Source organism: Cyprinus carpio, chromosome B20 (assembly GCF_018340385.1).
Source record: "Cyprinus carpio isolate SPL01 chromosome B20, ASM1834038v1, whole genome shotgun sequence".
Classification (NCBI taxonomy): Eukaryota; Metazoa; Chordata; class Actinopteri; order Cypriniformes; family Cyprinidae; genus Cyprinus; species Cyprinus carpio.
Window position 1 is genome coordinate 17,828,826 of NC_056616.1, and position 18,483 is coordinate 17,847,308.

Genomic DNA, 18,483 nt, shown 5'->3' on the forward strand with positions numbered 1-18,483 from the left:
GGGACTTGGTGAACTTTTGAAACCTTTTGAAAAAGCCTCAAAAGATGTATAAGATAATATATCAAATAATAGAAATATTAAATAAATATGGTAATTTTACATATGGTAAATATTTTATTTATTTAATTAATACTGTATATAATGATGCTTTATATAATACAATATCTATACACACACATACACAGTTTGTACATACTGTATATTTGTGTGTGTGTGTGTGTGTGTGTATATATATATACACTACCAGTCAAATGTTTTGAACAGTTTTTTTATTCTCTTCTGCTTACCAAGCCTGCATTTATTTGATCCAAAGTACAGCAAAAAAAGTAAAATTTTGAGATATTTTTACTATTTAAAATAACGTTTAATAAAGTTTTCTATTTGAATATATTTTAAAATGTTATTTTTCCTTTGATTTCAAAGCTGAAATTTTATCATCATTACTCCAGTCACATGATCCTTCAGAAATCATTCTAATATTCTGATTTGCTGCTCAAAAAAAAAAAACATTTATAATAATAATAATTATTATTAATATTAATATTATTATGTTGAAAACAGCTGAGTATAATTTCAGGTTTCTTTGATGAATAGAAACTTCAGAAAAAAACAGCATTTATCTGAAATAGAAATTAAATTATACTGACTCCAAGCTTTTGAATGGTATAGTGAATAATGCTACAAAAGATTTTTATTTTAGATAAATGCAGATCTTTGGATCTTTCTATTCATCGAAAAAAAATCCTGAAAAAAAAATGTACTCAACTGTTTTGATAATAATAATAATAATTATAATTATTTATAAAAAGTATCATTGTTTTTACAAAGTTAGAATGATTTCTGAAGGATCATGTGACACTGAAGACTGGAGTAATGATTCTGAAAATATAGCTTAATAAATTACTTTGTAAAATATATTCAAATAGAAAGTACTTATTTTAAATATTAAAAATATTTCACAATATTACTGCTTTGGTGTATTTTGGATAAAATAAATGCAGGCTTGGTGAGCAGAACAGAATGTGTATGTATAACATTTTTAAATAATAAAAAATGTTATTTTCTAAATATAATAATAATATTAAAATTGGTATAACTATTGAAACCTATAAAGACCTAAAAATTTAAAACATATGTCTAATTCTAACGTATAATTCAATTTAATATTGATTTAATTATATTTAATTAGTACTGATATATCTAAAAATGTTATATATATATATATATATATATATATATATATATATATATATATATATATATATATATATATATATATATAAAATCTAAACAGTTATGTAAGTAAAGGTTTTATTATTATTATTATTATTATTATTATTATGTATTTTTTTAACAAGATGAAAGATGATTTTCTTAAGAATGAGAGCTCCACATGTACAAACAGTCGCAGACTTACACTTAAGCAGTTAAGATGTGCCTCCATGTGCATATGGTGTACATTCAGACAGATGCAGTCTCCACCCGAAGTTGCTGCAGGCCATGTTATATGGAACAGCTCCTATGGGACACACATACACACACACACACACACACACACACACAGACACACACAGACACACACACACACACACACACAGACACACACACACTATTAGAAGGGTTGAGCTGTTGAAAACAAAATGTATAATAGGGGAATATAACAACCTCGTACAGTATATATTCCTAATCACATGGTTGTCATGGCAACTCAGCATAGTGACAGACATCTTTCTGTCTGTCAGTCACCACTCACTCACTCACTTTTTCAAATTCCTTTCCCTTAAATGCACTTGTACTTATATGCTTTTTGTGTTTCTGAAATTGCAGAGCGTGGGGGTGGGGGGGTTATGTTTGTATTTTTGTCCCATGTTGGTTAATTTGTTTATTTTTTTTAAATAACTGAATGGTTTCCGTTATAACCAGAAAACAATATGAAAATTGCAGATGATAAGAAGACAGTTCCCAGCTATACAAAGGATTACACAGAGAGAGAGAGAGAGAGAGAGAGAGAGAGAGAGAAAACAACAGAAAAGTGAGAGAAATGAGACAGAAATGAGGGATAAACAAACAGAGAGGAAGATAGGGTAATAAGGGGAAGAAACAACGAGGGAGAAAGAGAGCAAGAGAGAAAGGAGGAAAAAAAGGAGAGCAAGGGAGCGTAGCTGGATGTTCTGAAGCTCAGTTTGCTGTAGTGTGTCTCTCTGAAATGACTGCGGTATCTCGCTGCGAGGAGCTTTCTGAAGCCAGCCAGCCAGAAATGCCCAGCAGATATCTGCAAAGCTTTGCCTTCGTACTATAGAACTAGGCCACATGAAATGCATAATTCATACATAAATATCCCCATGTACTGCACACGCGCATACCAGGATTTTGCAAACACGCTGGAAGTCTGTATTGAGAGAATGTCATAAAAAGGAGACTATTCTCTCTGACAGACTTGTCTCCATATGCTGGTATTATACATTCCCTCATATCTCACTTTGTTCTTCAACTTCTGCTATCTGCTAGGGCATGTGTGTGCGTTTGGGAGTGTGTATGTGTGTGTGCCCTTACATGCTGCTTGTAATATGATGTTAACATTACATAAATTGCTCTGCTGCTGTTGCAGTCTCTCGGGATGTCCCATAGCCGCCGCTGAGAAGATGGCAAAGGTTCAGGAGAAACATCACCCCTGCGACAGCTCCAAGTCCAACCAGGCTTCAGACCGTGTCCTGAGGTACTTTGTGACCCTTCGTGCCAAATGTTTAGAAAAGAGATTTTGTTGTAACAGTACATTAATCCTATTCATATTTACAAGTATTTTTATAGTGCTTTTCACAAAACAGAGTGCATTTCCACTTTAAAAATAATTAAAGCCCTATTTTTTATTTATTCTTATTCTTTAAAAATGACTTTCCTTTTTCACTGATGCATCTTAAGCTATTGTTAATCAACAAACAAAAAGCTATTTAACATTCAGTTTTCATTTTATTTATTACATAATTGCAATAATATAATTATTGTGATTTATTTTTAAAATGACTCTCTCTCTCTCTCTCTCTCTCTCTCTCTCTCTCTCTCTCTCTCTCTCTCTCTCTCTCTCTCTCTCTCTCTCTCTCTCTCTATATATATATATATATATATATATATATATATATATAGCTGGGCAATGATTAATCTTGAGTAATCGCATCCAAAATAAAAGTTTTTGTGTACATTATATGTGTGTTTAATGTGTATATTTATTATGTATATATAAATACACACACGTGCCTGTATATATTTAAGAAAAATATGTTTATATTTGAAATATATTTATATATAATATAAATTATATGAATATAAATATATACATTTAAATACATGTAAATATTTTCAATATATTCTACATGTGTGTATCTTTATATATACATAATAAATATACACAGTACAAACATATTTTATATAAACAAAAACTTTTATGTTGGATGTGATTATATATTATAAGAATACACATATTATATATATATAATTCAATCATATCTAATATACAATTTGTATCATTATTTATTATTTTTTTATTATAATATAATGTGTGTATTTGTATATATTTGAGTAATTTAAAAAAAATACATACTTAATTTAAATACTTAAAACAACTCTTTTTGATTTTTGGGAGAACTGACTCTTTAAGATGAATCCAGCTGATTAAAAACGTGCTACATGACAAATATAAAATGGATTGAGAGCTGTGATTCATCTTGACTTTGAGTTTGATATATGTCCAGGACTCTGATACCCAACCTTGATTTCCCCCCTTTGTCAATTCTTCCAGACCCATGTGCTTCGTAAAACAGCTGGAGATCCCACAGTATGGGTACAAAAATAACGTCCCAACCAGTACTCCACGATCCAACCTGGCCAAGGAGCTGGAGAAGTACTCCAAAGCCAGCTTCGACTACAGCAGCAATTATGACAACCAGCCTCATGCCTATGGCAAGAGGTCCCTCACCCCGAAGCACCATGGGCGAGACACCTCACCCAAAGGATATGATGGCAAGCTTGGCTTTGTTATTCTTTTCCTCTGTCACTGAAGCTGGTGAGGTAGAAGGAGTCAGAATTGATAAACTGGTCTTTCTCTAGGGGATCAGATGGAAATAAGATTAGAATTAGTTTTGTACTGCCAGACGTCCTTGCAGTATTTTCCATTAAAAAAGTTTTTTTTTTATATATATATATATATTTTCTATTTTGAAGTGAAGGCCTTCTCTTAATAAAATCTTTAGCTTTGATTTTTCACAGACAGTCATCGAGTTCAGTGCTCCTTTATTGAAAATCCTACTCTACTTATTGGCTTCTGAAATGATTAATAACCTAGGTACACAAACCCAATGAAGGGATTTCCAATTTGCATGCAGCTCCCTTAATTTAATTATGGCTGGATAGATATTTTTGACCACCATAATACATATGTGTGAAGAATGTAAAGATATATACATCTACAATAACATTTTATCCTATATGATATTCTCTTTTTCTCTTTGTATTAATGTATATAATGCAAGACGTTGCAAGACATTCTCTTATCAATTAAAAATAGCAAAACAAAATCAGTTATGTAAGTGTTAACCATTTCATTACTGGTCTACAGTGAGAGATGCAGACAGATGTTTGAATGACGCCAGATTTAAAAACCTATCGTCTGGATGTTTGTCAGTTTTCTCAAACATTATGTTTCGCCGTCTTTGGTTCAAGCTTCATTTTTGGAGGTTTCTGTGTTTGGTAATGTGCAGCATTGTAGCTCGCAACTGCAGCCCTGGTCTTGATAAATGAGCGCACTTACATTTGTGAAGGAATCAAATTAACTGGAACGATTTTGTTCAAAATGGTAGCAGTTGATTTCACGCCCAAGCCAGAAATTGTAGAGATTTCCTGTCAACAGAATTCGGCGGGATATTTTGGTACGGTTTCATTAGCTGTGCTTAAAATAACTCATTTTCATTATAACTCATGGTTATTACATCAGGAAAGTCTTGATTGCCCATAAGGAGCATTACAGCATGCCCTGCAGTGATAATATAGACAATGTTATTGAAATCAGAACACATACCACATCTCAGAAATTAAAGAGCATTCTTGCAAGTGATGTTACTTGCCTGTATGCTTTATCAAAGAAAAGCAGTTTTTGATAAATGAGACGAATAAAGAAAATTAAGCTTGGAAAAAAATTAATGAGAATAACATTTAATTAATGTTAGGAATTAACTGCACTTCATTTAGACTCAGTTGGCAACATCAATTAGTTACACCCAGTTTAGTTGTAATGACAGTTTTGCTATTTGTCTCAATGCAAAATTAGATGAAAAATAAGATCAAGTGGGAGACTCTAAATCTTGAATAGGTGGTTATAATAACTGCATTTTGGCAGCTGATTTGTCACCTTCCAGTATAGAAGGATAATAACAGCTCCTTAGTCAATACTAGGCTTCTTTTTTTTCTCAGTTCTTGTGTCTGAATGCAGACCAGGGTTTCTCTATGAATGTGGATTTATATAAAAAAGAAATGCTGTATAAATGCTTCCCATACAGGTCTTAGATTTCATGTTAACAATGTGTAGCCCTCTGCATGAAACCTAGATACACTGTTAAACCATTTCTCCCCCTCTCCTCCACTCTCTCTCTCACACTCAATTTCTCACAGCATTCATCATGAAACATCAGATCATCTAATATGTGTGTATGCGTGTATCTATGTTTCTGTCTGTGTGTATCTATCTATCCATATATCTACCTATCTATCCATCACTCTAGCGTTCTGTCGTTCTATCTTTTTATTGTTCTATATATCTATTGTTTAATGTTTCTATTTATCTACAGTTCTGTGTATCTATCATCTGTTTGTCTGTCTGTCTATCTATCTATCTATCTATCTATCTATCTATCTCCCTCTCTGTCTATTGTTCTATCATCTATCTGTTCTATCATTTTGTCTGTTTATCTACTTTTCTATCTGTCTGTCTTTCTATTCCTCCATCCATTCATCCATCCATCCATCCAAGGATATATTGGCCGTCTGACCCAGTGTATGTGTATGTGTGCAGCCAAGCGCTACTGTAAGACCTCGAGCCCGGCCAGCAGCACCACGAGCAGCTACGCTCCCAGCAGCAGCAGCAGTCTCAGCTGTGGAGGAGGAGGAGGGGTAGGAGGAGGAGGGGGAGGAGGAAGCAGCGCCAGCAGCACCTGCAGCAAGAGCAGCTTCGACTACACGCACGACATGGAAGCCGCCCACATGGCCGCCACCGCCATCCTCAACCTGTCCACGCGCTGCAGAGAGATGCCCCAGAGCCTCACTGGGAAAGGCCCAGAGCTCCTGGCACAGGTGAGGGTCCACAACTTTTTCCTGCCAGATCCTCACCCACTTGTACTGCTAATATTGTATTTTGCTTTCTCTCACTGGGTATTTCTTAGTTTCTCTGCACTGCCTTCCAGTATGTAAAGGTAGAGCACCAAAATGGGGGCACGCAAATTTAGAGTCATTCGGGGCAAACCCCTGGTCCTCTCCTCCGGGTTTTCGAGCTCATTTGCACAGGGTGCGAGTTCAAACAGTGAATGACAGCAGCACCTCTGAGAGCTCTCTGCTAGACTCAGGGTCATCATATGAGCCTAATGGTCTGAACCGGCCACGGTTGCTTTAGTGACACATCGATTTCAGACATAATCTGTATGGTGATAATGAGAGCGCAGGGCTTCAGGAGACCAGAGGAAGCCAGCAGCTGCAGGAATGCTGGGGTAGTGGTGCCCCTACCCTCTCTCACTGAGGATAGTAGAATTAATGTCGATTTCAGCTGTGGTCCAGGCCAAGCCAGCTCTCCCAGCATCCCTCTGGGTACATAGGAAAGACAATGACCTCTCTTTAAGGACAGTGAGGCAGCAGGCTAGAGGGAGTGGGAATGAGAATAAGAGAGAGAGAAAGAGGGACAGAGGTAGTGAGGAGCTGCTGGGCTCTATATATTCACTAATAAGCAGCTGTGCATGGAGATGTAGGGCAGCCGTAGAAGAAGAAGCTCACACTCTCTTCTTTCAGATCTTTTCTCCTCCCATCCTTTTTCCACACTGTAAAAACTGAGGTGGTTGTAGAGTTTTAGAAATTAAACTACCTAAATATAATTATATTAATTGAATGAAAAATGTTGTCAAAATTTGCCATCATTGCAAGTCTATAAATATTTTTTCTTGTAGTTGTATGCAAATAAATTGTTCGGTGTTATGCACTGCATTTCAAATTTATTTTATATAAAAAGTACACTACGATTAAAAAGTTAGGGGTCGGTAACACTTGAAATGTTTTTTGAGGTAAAAGATAAAAAAGTACAAATAGTAATATACCATTAATAAAACATTTTATTACCCGATTATTTTAAAAGGCAGTGAACACACAGAACAAAGTGCTTGTTGTCTCATAATATGCCACATGACCTTAAGACTTTATACAGTACATGAAATGTAGCAAACAACTAACTAACTAACTAATCAAGTAGAGGTACAAATACAGCTCACGTGACAACAAAATCAGCAACAACAGTGTAAACAGAGGTGGCAAATGGTCAAACAATGCAACTATATTAATTATACATGCCTAACACAGGGAAGAGGGAAGAAGGCTAATGGGACTGAACCACAAAACTACTGTTTCAGTCTAGACATTTGAACACACAATTAATGCCCCGCATGTTGGTTCTCCTTCAAGATCCCTTGCTTATATTTTTGTAAGTTGTTTAAAGTAGGCATGAAACAGAAATTGCGATTGTTTTTCTTCCCTATCATTACATATTTTAAATTACGCAAATTATGTATGAATGATGTGCATGGATAAATCATTTATAATACATACTGCAATATTCCAAAAAATAAGAATTATCAATATTGATTTCATGGTGAATAATATGTTACCAAAAAATACAAGTTTTTTTTCCAGAATTTATTAAACAATAATTATTTAAATAGTAATTGTAGTAATTTTAGTAGTAAATGAAATATAATAATTAAACAAATAAATTAAATGTAATATAAATACAATTAAATATAGTAATAATATATTAAAATATAATAGGTTTTTTTACTTGCTTAAAAATCTTTTTAACTGTGCATAGTGAACCATGTACCCATCCTCATCTGTCATCCTTCCCTGTCCTATCTCAGCCTTTTTCTCATCTTTTTACTTCTTAATTATTCTCTTTATTCTTTATTCTCTTATCAGTTCTCCTCTCTCTTCTCTCTTTCGTGGCAGAGCCCTGATGACAGAGATGGGGATGAGAACGGAACCCTGGATCTGAGCCGGGTTGGAGGGATGGGGGAGGGCAGTGGAGGCACAGTGCTGACCCCCCTGCAGCCCATGTCGCCCCAGCGGCAGGCCCTGCTCAACAGCCACTGCTACCAGATGAGCACGGCAGACTGCTGGGACCTGCCTGTGGACTACACCAAGATCAAGCGCCTGGACGAGGACCACAAGGAGGTACTGCCCTCCCCAACCCAGACACCCCTTGAGTCTGGCTAGAGACAGACTAAAGCACTTGCTTACATAAAGGGAATTTAGAGGATAGTTTCCACCTTTTTGGCTCATTGTATTTGTTGCAACAGAGAGTGTGATCATTTAGAATATTCCAGTTTATCATTTTGAAAACATCATTGGAACTTTACAATTGAATGTTCTCTTAACATTCTGAAGCAGAGTAACATTTAAAAAATGTTAAATGAACATAAAGCTAAATTGGTTTAGAAATAATGTTGCGTGAACAATCTATAAATAATGTTTTTGTGCTAATGTTTTGAGAGCGTTATTAAAGACCAGATAACAGACTGGGAACGTTACCTGTTAGCTGGGGAAAAAATGCTTGTGTTCGAGCATCAAAAGCAACAAAGAAGTGGGACTATCTGTTTGTCCAACCAATAGCTTGATGAGGAGAAGTGTTCAGGAAACCTGTTTGAAAGCAATAATTATTTCTGTTAGCAGTAGTGAAAGAGAAATAATTTAAACACTTAACCTTTACAAAACTTTTTTAAAATGTCAGTCGAATTAGCATTTATAAAACAGTACTTTCGACAACTGTGACTATAAAAATTCTTATGAACCGCCTTCTCTTTGGTTTCATCTTCTTTCACCAGGCATTTTGCTTTTTTGTTAGCAGCTAACTGGTAATCTGAAAGACAGTTGGCAGATGAATGCTAGTCATAGTAAGATTACTGTTTAACATTACTGCTTAGGTGTTCAGCTCACCACATCAGAAGCTTCTGCTTAGTCTTCCCCCTTTTCTTCTCCGCTAAGCAAAAATACCTGTTTATAATATAGAATTGTTTGCCTGTGACATGTTAATGGGGGCGCAATTTAGTCATTTGTCCCTGTGTAAACCTTAAACAGTAAACTGGTTGGGGAAGCTATTGTAGTGATTTGAAGGACGGCAGGCTGTTTCTTTTGAAGGACTGAAAGGACATCTAGTGTAAGGTGTTGGTACTGCATGCCTTCACTTCACTGGCGATTATTGCTGGAAAACAGATTTTTCTTCTGTTAATTAATTACTCATTAATGAAGCCCCAGAACTAAACTGTTGTTATAATTATTTCAAAAGGGAACTGATGTTTTTGCTAAATTTTTGGGGAACTGGAATGCAAATTAGGCTGTTCATAAGATTTTGTGCTCAGTGTTATAATAACATGGTATTCTTTTAAATGTGAACTGCGCTGTATATTATGTAATTACAGTACTAGCATGCCATTGTACTATTGTTCCTTTTTATACTGCATCATAACATACACTGAAATCTGTCTTGTTCTTTTTTCCATCCTCATTTTCAGGATGACATGGACCCATTTCAGGATCTATTGGAAGAGCAGCAGTATTCAGGAGATGTGCCCCTCCCCAGTCCCAAACACAAATATGCTCCCTGCAAGGAGAGCAAGAAGGAGCTCCTCACGTAAGCATCTGCACTGGATCAGGACCATCTCCTGTTGTTGACCTTGTAGCATGATTTTTTTATTATGACTGTGTGTCCATTGATATAAGAAATTAATAATTCAGCTAGGATGCATTAAATTGATCAAAAGACAATATTACAAAAGTTTTTTTTAAAAATTTTTTATTATTCATCAAAGAATCCTGGAAAAAAAATGTTCCCATAAAATATTAATATTAACTATTTTCAGTATTGACAATGATAAAAAAATGTTTAAAAATATATTAAACTATTATTAAAGTTAAATGTGCACTCTGGAATTTTTTATTCATATTTTGCTGCATATCATTCTGGGCTTACTATATAAGCAAAAGCTTTTATTAATGTATGGCATTATTGGCAGGCAGCCATGATAAATTAATTCAAGATCAAGTCAGTATTATTGGGCTGGTCATATGATCTTAGCATCCATGTACAATAAAACAGCTTTTTCTTTAGGCTACTATTAAAAGTGTAAACTTTAATAAGTTTAAACTTATTGTTTCGAAAGTACAATTCATTTATTTGCATATAAAACTTTTTAATGATAAAAGTGACCCTGAGTGTACCTTAGTAGCCTTAATAATGCAGCTGTTCTAGTAAACCATGCCTCATGCTTCTAAAATCCTCTCTTAAGCTATCAAGCTGCCAACTGGCTGACAAGGGCATGCGTGGTATGATGACATCTAACTCCCAGGATCTGAAGTAAGCCCTCGCGCTCTCGTGTTTACACGGCAGGCACCTCAGTTGACCCTCAAAATGAGGTCTGTCTGAGGTTACACTAATCTGTTTCATGTTTTCATTGCTTGCAGGTGTCCCACTCCTGGCTGTGATGGCTCTGGGCATATCACAGGCAACTACGCCTCACACAGAAGGTGAAGACTCACAAATATGCGCATTAAAAATTTGTTTCAATATTACACGTAATGTTTTGGTCACCCGTGGATTCAAAAAAGTGCAATGGGAAGCCCTTGGCATTTTTTGGTAAATGTGTTTCTTGTTTTGAAGCCTGTCAGGTTGTCCCCGGGCAAAGAAGAGTGGTATTAAAATAATGCACAGTAAGGAGGACAAGGATGACCAGGAGCCAATCAGGTGCATTTTTTAAATTCCTTCAACTATCCAAAGTAACTAAAAGTTGAATTTTGCTTGTTGTAACTTACAGGAGGACTAAGGTTAAAATCGGACAGTTACTGAGGACAATTGCAGAAGGAACTTTACTATGTGTGTGTGCTTATGTGTGTGAACACTTCTCTGCTGTGCCCAATGTCTTTAGGTGTCCGGTGCCAGGCTGTGATGGCCAGGGTCATGTGACAGGGAAGTATGCATCCCACCGCAGTGCATCCGGCTGCCCGCTGGCCGCCAAGCGTCAGAAAGACGGTTATGTGAACGGAGCGCCTTTCTCCTGGAAGTCTGGCAAGACAGACGGCATGACCTGCCCCACCCCAGGCTGCGATGGCTCAGGCCACGTCAGTGGCAGCTTTCTCACTCACCGGAGGTACATAAGTGTGTGTGTGAGCGTTTCTTAGCTAGGCCACTATATAGCAAGAAATCAGTTTCTTAATTAGTATTTTTGCATTCATTTTAATAAAAATATCACAACATTCTTAAAACCTGATATATTTAATTAAGAAGTAGAATTATTAATAGTGTTGTTATTGTTAACTAAAATCAAAACTATTTTTAAAAATTGCTTTCATTAATTGAAATAAATAAACAAAATATAAATATTAGAAAGTAAAAACTTAGATATGTTGCTTTGACAAATAAATAAGTTTAAAATACTTAAAAAGGCACATAACAAAATTAATACAACTATGTGAATAATATGAAAATAAAAGCTACATTCCAAATGATAATAAATACTGTAATAGTATTTAAATATCATAATTTATTAATAATATTACAGTGGATATTCGGACAAATAATATTTATTTTTTGTACCCGAATGGCATTTTTTCTTCTTATTTTAATAATAAAATAATAATAATAATAAAAATTTATAACATTAATAACATCGCTTGATTGTGCCATCCCAAAGAAGCACAAAGTCACTTTTACGGACTTTTAAATTAAATGTTCCCTCCTGGTGGAATGACCTGCCCAACTCAATCCGAGCAGCTGAGTCCTTAGCCATCTTCAAGAATCAACTTAAAACACATCTCTTCCATCTTTATTTGACCCTCTAACTTTTTCACTCACTATTCTAATTCTATTTAAAAAAAAAAAAAATCTAACTACCTTTTTAATCTTTTTGTATTCTATCTATTTTCTTTTCATTTATTATACAATTATGAAAAAAGACCTCTAACACTAGCTTGCTCTATTCTTTTTCTATTCTATCTGTTTTCTTTTTATTTATTATATTATTTAAAAGCCATTGCTAGGTATACTGTGTTTAGGCTAACTGAGACTTGTTATACCACTTATATATCATTGCTCTTTTGTTGTTTTTGATTGCTTCCATTGTCCTCATTTGTAAGTCGCTTTGGATAAAAGCGTCTGCTAAATGACTAAATGTAAATGTAAATGTAAAAAATTTAAGTGTTAACCTTTTTAAGGTTGAGGGTCTTTTAAGTTTATGGTTAAAACAATAAAAACAATTATCCAGTGGAGTAAGAAATATTCTCTAAAACATTTTAATATCATAAAATTGTCCTAGTAAATGTTGTTTTAGGATGTTTAGATACTTACCTCAATATAAGACAAAGATGCAGATAAGTTTGCGCCTTTAAATACTTTGAAGCAATAAACATATGTGAATCAGTTGATGTTTTAATGCAGCAGAAATATTTTATAAATACATTCTCAAAGCTAGAGGAAAGGATTTCATTTCCAAAGTAAATCAATTTAAACCAATAAACTAAATGAAAGAATGCACAATTATGTTCTTAACCTTGAAAAATTGTAAATTTTTTCATCAGCAGAATGTTTAAATTGGAGAGTTTAAATTATTATTATTTGTCGGTGCCAAAAGCCTTGTGGCTCCCCTCTCTCCAACCAACTCTTTCCTGTCACCTCTCCACTGTCCTCTCCCATTAAAAGCATAAAAAACATAAATATAACTTTAAAATTATTATTATTTGTTTTATTTTTTTGTACATCTTTAGTCTGTCCGGTTGTCCCCGTGCCACATCTGCTATGAAGAAGGCAAGGATGACCGGTGTTGAAATGCTCACAATCAAGCAGAGAGCAAGTAAAGGCATGTCATTTTTTATTATATAAATTACTTAAGAAATTCAATTCATTTTACTTGCCATCAGTGGCATTTTTACAGTGAACTTCCCAATGTTCCCTTCCAGGCATAGAAAATGATGAGGAGATTAAACAACTGGATGAGGAAATCAAAGACCTGAACGAATCAAACAATCAAGTAGAGTCAGACATGATAAAATTAAGGACTCAAGTAAGAGCAGTTGCCATTTGTCACATCAGGCTTTGGCCATGTGTTCAGTCACAGACATGCATTTGTCTCTCTTTCTCCCTCCTCCCAGATCACCACCATGGAGACTAACCTGAAGTCCATCGAGGAGGAAAACAAGGCCATAGAACAGCAGAACGACTCACTGCTGCATGAGCTCGCCAACCTCAGCCAGTCCCTCATCAACAGTCTTGCCAACATCCAGCTTCCACACATGGTAAGAGCCATCAGACATGATGCCTCACGTGCACTCTTAAAAATAAAGGTTCCAAAACACTTATGTCATAGAATAACCGTTTTGGGTTCCCTAAAGAACCTTTCAGTGAACAGTTCTTTTTTCTATAGAACCTTTTTCCATTATAAAGAACCTTTTGTGGAATGGAAAGGTTCAATGGATGTTAAAGGTTCTTCATGGAACCATTAATGCAGACATAGAACCTTTATTTTTAAACAAGTAAGAGAGTAGTACAAAAGTCAGGATAAAAATTACTTGCAATCATAAAAATCCGAATTAATTCAAAAAAGTTGTTAAATTTGTTAATATATCACCTACAGTGCAATACATGTTTATCTGCTTAGAATAGTCTTTTAGACTATAGACCGCCTCTTGTTGAAAGCCAGGGCCTGAGTCTGCATTTCAGACGCTATCAGTAGGGATGAAAATCCGGTTTCTATTGTTTCTCCCATCTGCTTCTTTATGTCTGTTGTTGAGTTCCTCGCAGTTCCATATGCTTCTGTGCTGAGGTCACTCCCCTTTACCGACCATTGTAGAAAAACAACCTCCACTCCAACAACTGCTTTTCAGTTGAGTAACAACATGGCCGCCCGCTGTGGATCAGATTCTCCCACACGATTGAATCACATACACACGATTGGACAAGCCCTATTCAAATGTGGCGACCATGTTAGTAAACAACTGAAACACGTCGTCTTGAATATGGCTCCTGAATTCTCCACCCCCACTGTCGATGGATGCTATTTAGAGTGCGCACGAGGGGTCCTCAAGCTGCACTAACATCAGACGACTGTTACCTGTTCATGTGTCATGCCGCTCAAGTAGAACTTGGTTGTAACGTAAAGTATGTCCATTTTATTGAGACCACTGACCTCTGGCTTTTAGCCAGGCTAATAGTCTTTTTTCTACACCTCTCCCTTCTGTAGAAACCGATGCCACTGAAAGAGGCCCCTGTTAAAAATTACTGCTGTTTACAGATGCCCCACAGAGTAAGAGATTCATTTTCCATAGTCTAACTTTATCCTTCTCCTCACTATCATTTTCCTCCCCCCTAGTCCTCCCCCTTTTGTAACACACAGTACGATGTGTATGCATCACAAAGGTCCATAGAGTGTATCAGTGCCACACATATTGACATAATCCACTTCAGGGAATAGCGATAAGAAAGCTGGGGTTGCAATATGAGCCATATTTATTTTTGGCAGTAAACTCATATTATTATTGTAAAACACATTATTTTATCAAGCACAGTGATGCTCATCGATATCTGTCTGCTATTCATGCCGATCTGTTTGATATCACTTGTGAATGCCAGTATTACCTACATACTCATGAGCATGAAACTCACACCAGTGCATGCATACATAATGTATGTGCATTAATTTTTTTGTTATCCATCAGATATATATTTTTGGAAACAGTATAGTAGTCTTACGCTTGTTTTAGTGACCATTTTAATGTGATTGGTCAAGCCCTGCATTTCAAGAGATGTATTTTCTCTAGAACCCTAGCTCTTATTTAGCTTTAAAGGCAGCTTTGTGGGATCATTCCTCCCTAAATATATCCTGTTTCCCCTTCCCTTTCTGTCTTAAGCTTTGATTGTGTGTTTGATTGAACATATTAGGCTTGATTTGTTTTTTCAACCTCCAATGATCCCGATCTGTTCCACAGGACCCGATGAACGAGCAAAACTTTGACACTTATGTGAGCACTTTGACAGATATGTACACTCACCAGGACCAGTACCAGAGCCCGGAGAACAAGGCCCTCTTGGAGAACATAAAGCAAGCGGTTCAAGGCATCCAAGTGTAGTTTTGCGACTGGCTATTACTTGCAGAATAACGGGGTCATGTGATCAGAGCGTTAAGAAACAAAAGAAACCCATCATGTAAAAAGTATGGATAACTAGTATGATTTTTTTGCTGCTGTAATTTATTGTATTATTTGCCATTATTTATGATTCTGTTATGCTTTTGACAAAAAAAAATACATAACTTATTTGTTGCCTTGCTTTAAGATGACGACTACCAATGGCAAATGTTTTGAGGAACATTCATGTTTTGTACATTTTTCATATGACCTGACATAATGTGATGTACTGTTTATAGCTGCTAATGTATGCACATTTTAGTGTATATGTATTTATTAATTGTAAACAAAAACCATCCATTATTTTAAATCTAGAGAGGTGCAGAGGGGATACATTGAGGGAATGTAAGGGCAATCAGCTTCAATCTTGAGCTTCTCTCTATGGAGCTAATGGGAACTAATGTGCTGTGCAGGCTGTTCAATGGGTGTACAGTGGTACATTTTTGTGGTTCGATTTTGGGTACATTTTGTAAAAATATTGAGAAACGTTGTCTTTTGGTTCCGAAATCATATTTATAGTGGTCAGTGTGGGCACTCTAATGCAGTATGTGTATTGTTTTTATTTTTGCTTGTTTGTTTTTTCTCTCGTTTTAATTCCCGAAATAGATGGAAAAATAGGGAAAAAAAATGTGAATGCAAACATCATGGCACGGAAACTCACTGGTGTAAATCCCAAGAAGTATTTTCAAAGTCCATTCTCTAAATGTAACGCCCGGCTGGTTGAGGCCAATAACTACAGAAAATTTCAAGGAGACAATCCAACATTAATTCTTAATTTAATGATCGTAAAATGTTAGTGGTAGTATGATAGAATATCAGCAATATATGATAACGAATCAATCATTTATTTAGATATGGGATGCAAAAGTTTGGGTATATGCAATTTCTTATACTTACCATAGTAGAAAGCTGATGAATCTTTTTACTAAATGTAAAGTATTAAGTTTTATATAAATCTTTTAATACAGTCATGTTTTAGGGTTTAAACATGGGTGATCAAGTCCAAAAGGATGAATGCATTATGATTTCACATTTCTCATGTTCGATTTTGCACAGGGACACCTTTGTTTCCATGTTTTGGTGTTTTTATTTGTTTCAGGAGACCAAGGAGGTGCCCAGACGTTTGAATTGTGGGAAGTTTTTTTTTTCATTTGAAGGAAGTAAATCTGTGTGTGAATGTTAGTTTATCAGTGTGCTGGATATACAGGGTTAATGTCACCATCCATACATAGTAATGGAGCACTTGTCTTGTAGATTTTGTCCAAACAATCATGTAGAGATCCATTTGGTCACGAGTGCACAACAAATATGACTATATCAGCAATGCAAGCTCATCATATTACAATTAGTGAACTCCAATCAATTATATACAGTATTAAGAGAGGTCAGCTTGCCTTCTGTGGTAACCTGCAATTCACTTTCATTGCTTATTTTTTACGTTTCTCAGAAATTAGCGACACTTTAAGTTCTAAGAATTATGGAAATTGAAGCAGGAAGCATTTGTGATAATTAAACGATGAAACTGTGTGGCACGGGTCTAGATTACAATTGCGCGTGGACAGTTTCGGATGTTCAGAGAGGGTGGTTTACTGCCACGACTAGTTCATATTACTCCATAATATCTTAAGGACATGTACAGTTATAGTCTGGGTTCCCCCTTACATCTTTATTTAGTCAAAGCCTGTTCAAAGCATCAAGCAAAGTCACAAATAGGGCTAATTTTCAGTGGTGGATTTTAAAGTTGTTTGTATTTATCGAGCATGAGTCGAAACTGTCACAGTGATTTTTAGTGTGAAATGACTCTGGTTGTTGCTGATGCTCTACGTGGGGCTTTGTTTCAGAAATCTATGATTTTGTATTACTATTACGACTAGCATTATGTTTTCCAAGAGCTCATGCAAATGGTGCTAGTCACTCTTATTTATCGTTCTGTAATATCCAGACATCTCTTCCCCAACCACAGCACATTTCTCTCTCTACGAAAGCTTTGTGTATGCAGCTTATTTCCAAGATAGTAACGCTTTTAACACACTGATAGCAAAATACAATATCTCATTCACTCTCATAGCTGATTTGACAGGAAAAGGGATTTTAAGCACAATTCCGCTGCTCATTTTCAGTTGGCACATATTGTACTATCTACTTCAAAAGGTTATCTGTGACTATTTAAATAGAAAACTCTATCTATGGTGTCACATGCTTGAATGCAGAATACTTTTCTTATTAATAATTGTGAAATCATCAGGTTACAAGTTTCCATTTCAAATGGATTTTAATTAACCATTTTAAACCAGGATTTTTCTATTAAAAAATAAAGAAAGAAGCATAGCTTTCTTAATGTCTCTTGCTCTCTTCCTCTATCCAGCTCTTTAGCTATCTTTTTCTCTCTTGTTTTATTTTTCAACCACATGGCATGATTTCTGTTGGTATGATACTTTTTTTGCTCTAAGTGTTTAAGATCACAAGTTGCAGTGATATTTCATTTTGAAATTGTGAAATTTGTACAATTTTTATCATGCTGGTGTTGACATCTCTTACTCAATAAAACTTGTGTTGCCACATTACATGTCCCTTTTATTCAACATATGATTCAATGACTGTTTTTGAATTATGTTACATCATCATCTGATTTGCATCAAGGAGGTCTATGATACCTGGAGTTAAAATAAATGCATTCATCTCAGTGGCAGTTACCTGGAAGTACAGTATGTGACCGGCTATCATCTTCGATTATGGGCGTTCATGTCATGTGACTGTCACTGAGTCAAACGCAACAGAGATAGAAAAATTTGTCATTACAGTCCATTACAAAATAGCCCTGCAGAAATGATATTTTCCGCTGGCAAACCATCTACAATAAAATAATACTTAATACTAAACATTTTTATGATGCTTGGAAATGTGTTTATTTTGTCAGAATCAAATGCTTTTGAATAGCCCTTAATGACAAAACAGGCCCTTTGGAATCATGATGATAGCCTACTAAACCAGTTAGATATCTTGTTAATTCTCTTACCA

General features: G+C 35.4%; 1 protein-coding gene across 2 annotated transcripts in view; it reads left to right on the plus strand.

Moving 5' to 3' along the window:
• Nucleotides 1-18,026, plus strand: part of LOC109044879 (myelin transcription factor 1-like protein) — a 56,749-nt gene extending 38,723 nt beyond the window's left edge. Inside the window, exons 10-23 of one of the 2 annotated variants that reach the window (XM_042746248.1) lie at nucleotides 2,609-2,716; nucleotides 3,794-4,014; nucleotides 6,059-6,336; nucleotides 8,245-8,469; nucleotides 9,807-9,925; nucleotides 10,580-10,648; nucleotides 10,756-10,818; nucleotides 10,952-11,035; nucleotides 11,217-11,438; nucleotides 13,051-13,142; nucleotides 13,243-13,346; nucleotides 13,435-13,578; nucleotides 14,523-14,585; nucleotides 15,268-18,026. In XM_042746248.1, the coding sequence (XP_042602182.1) occupies nucleotides 2,609-2,716; nucleotides 3,794-4,014; nucleotides 6,059-6,336; nucleotides 8,245-8,469; nucleotides 9,807-9,925; nucleotides 10,580-10,648; nucleotides 10,756-10,818; nucleotides 10,952-11,035; nucleotides 11,217-11,438; nucleotides 13,051-13,142; nucleotides 13,243-13,346; nucleotides 13,435-13,578; nucleotides 14,523-14,585; nucleotides 15,268-15,408 (1,933 nt within the window). In that variant the 3' untranslated portion in view covers nucleotides 15,409-18,026. The remainder of the gene's footprint in view (nucleotides 1-2,608; nucleotides 2,717-3,793; nucleotides 4,015-6,058; nucleotides 6,337-8,244; nucleotides 8,470-9,806; nucleotides 9,926-10,579; nucleotides 10,649-10,755; nucleotides 10,819-10,951; nucleotides 11,036-11,216; nucleotides 11,439-13,050; nucleotides 13,143-13,242; nucleotides 13,347-13,434; nucleotides 13,579-14,522; nucleotides 14,586-15,267) is intronic. The other variant, XM_042746250.1, reaches the window with a different exon arrangement.
• The last annotated feature ends 457 nt before the right edge of the window (nucleotides 18,027-18,483 follow it).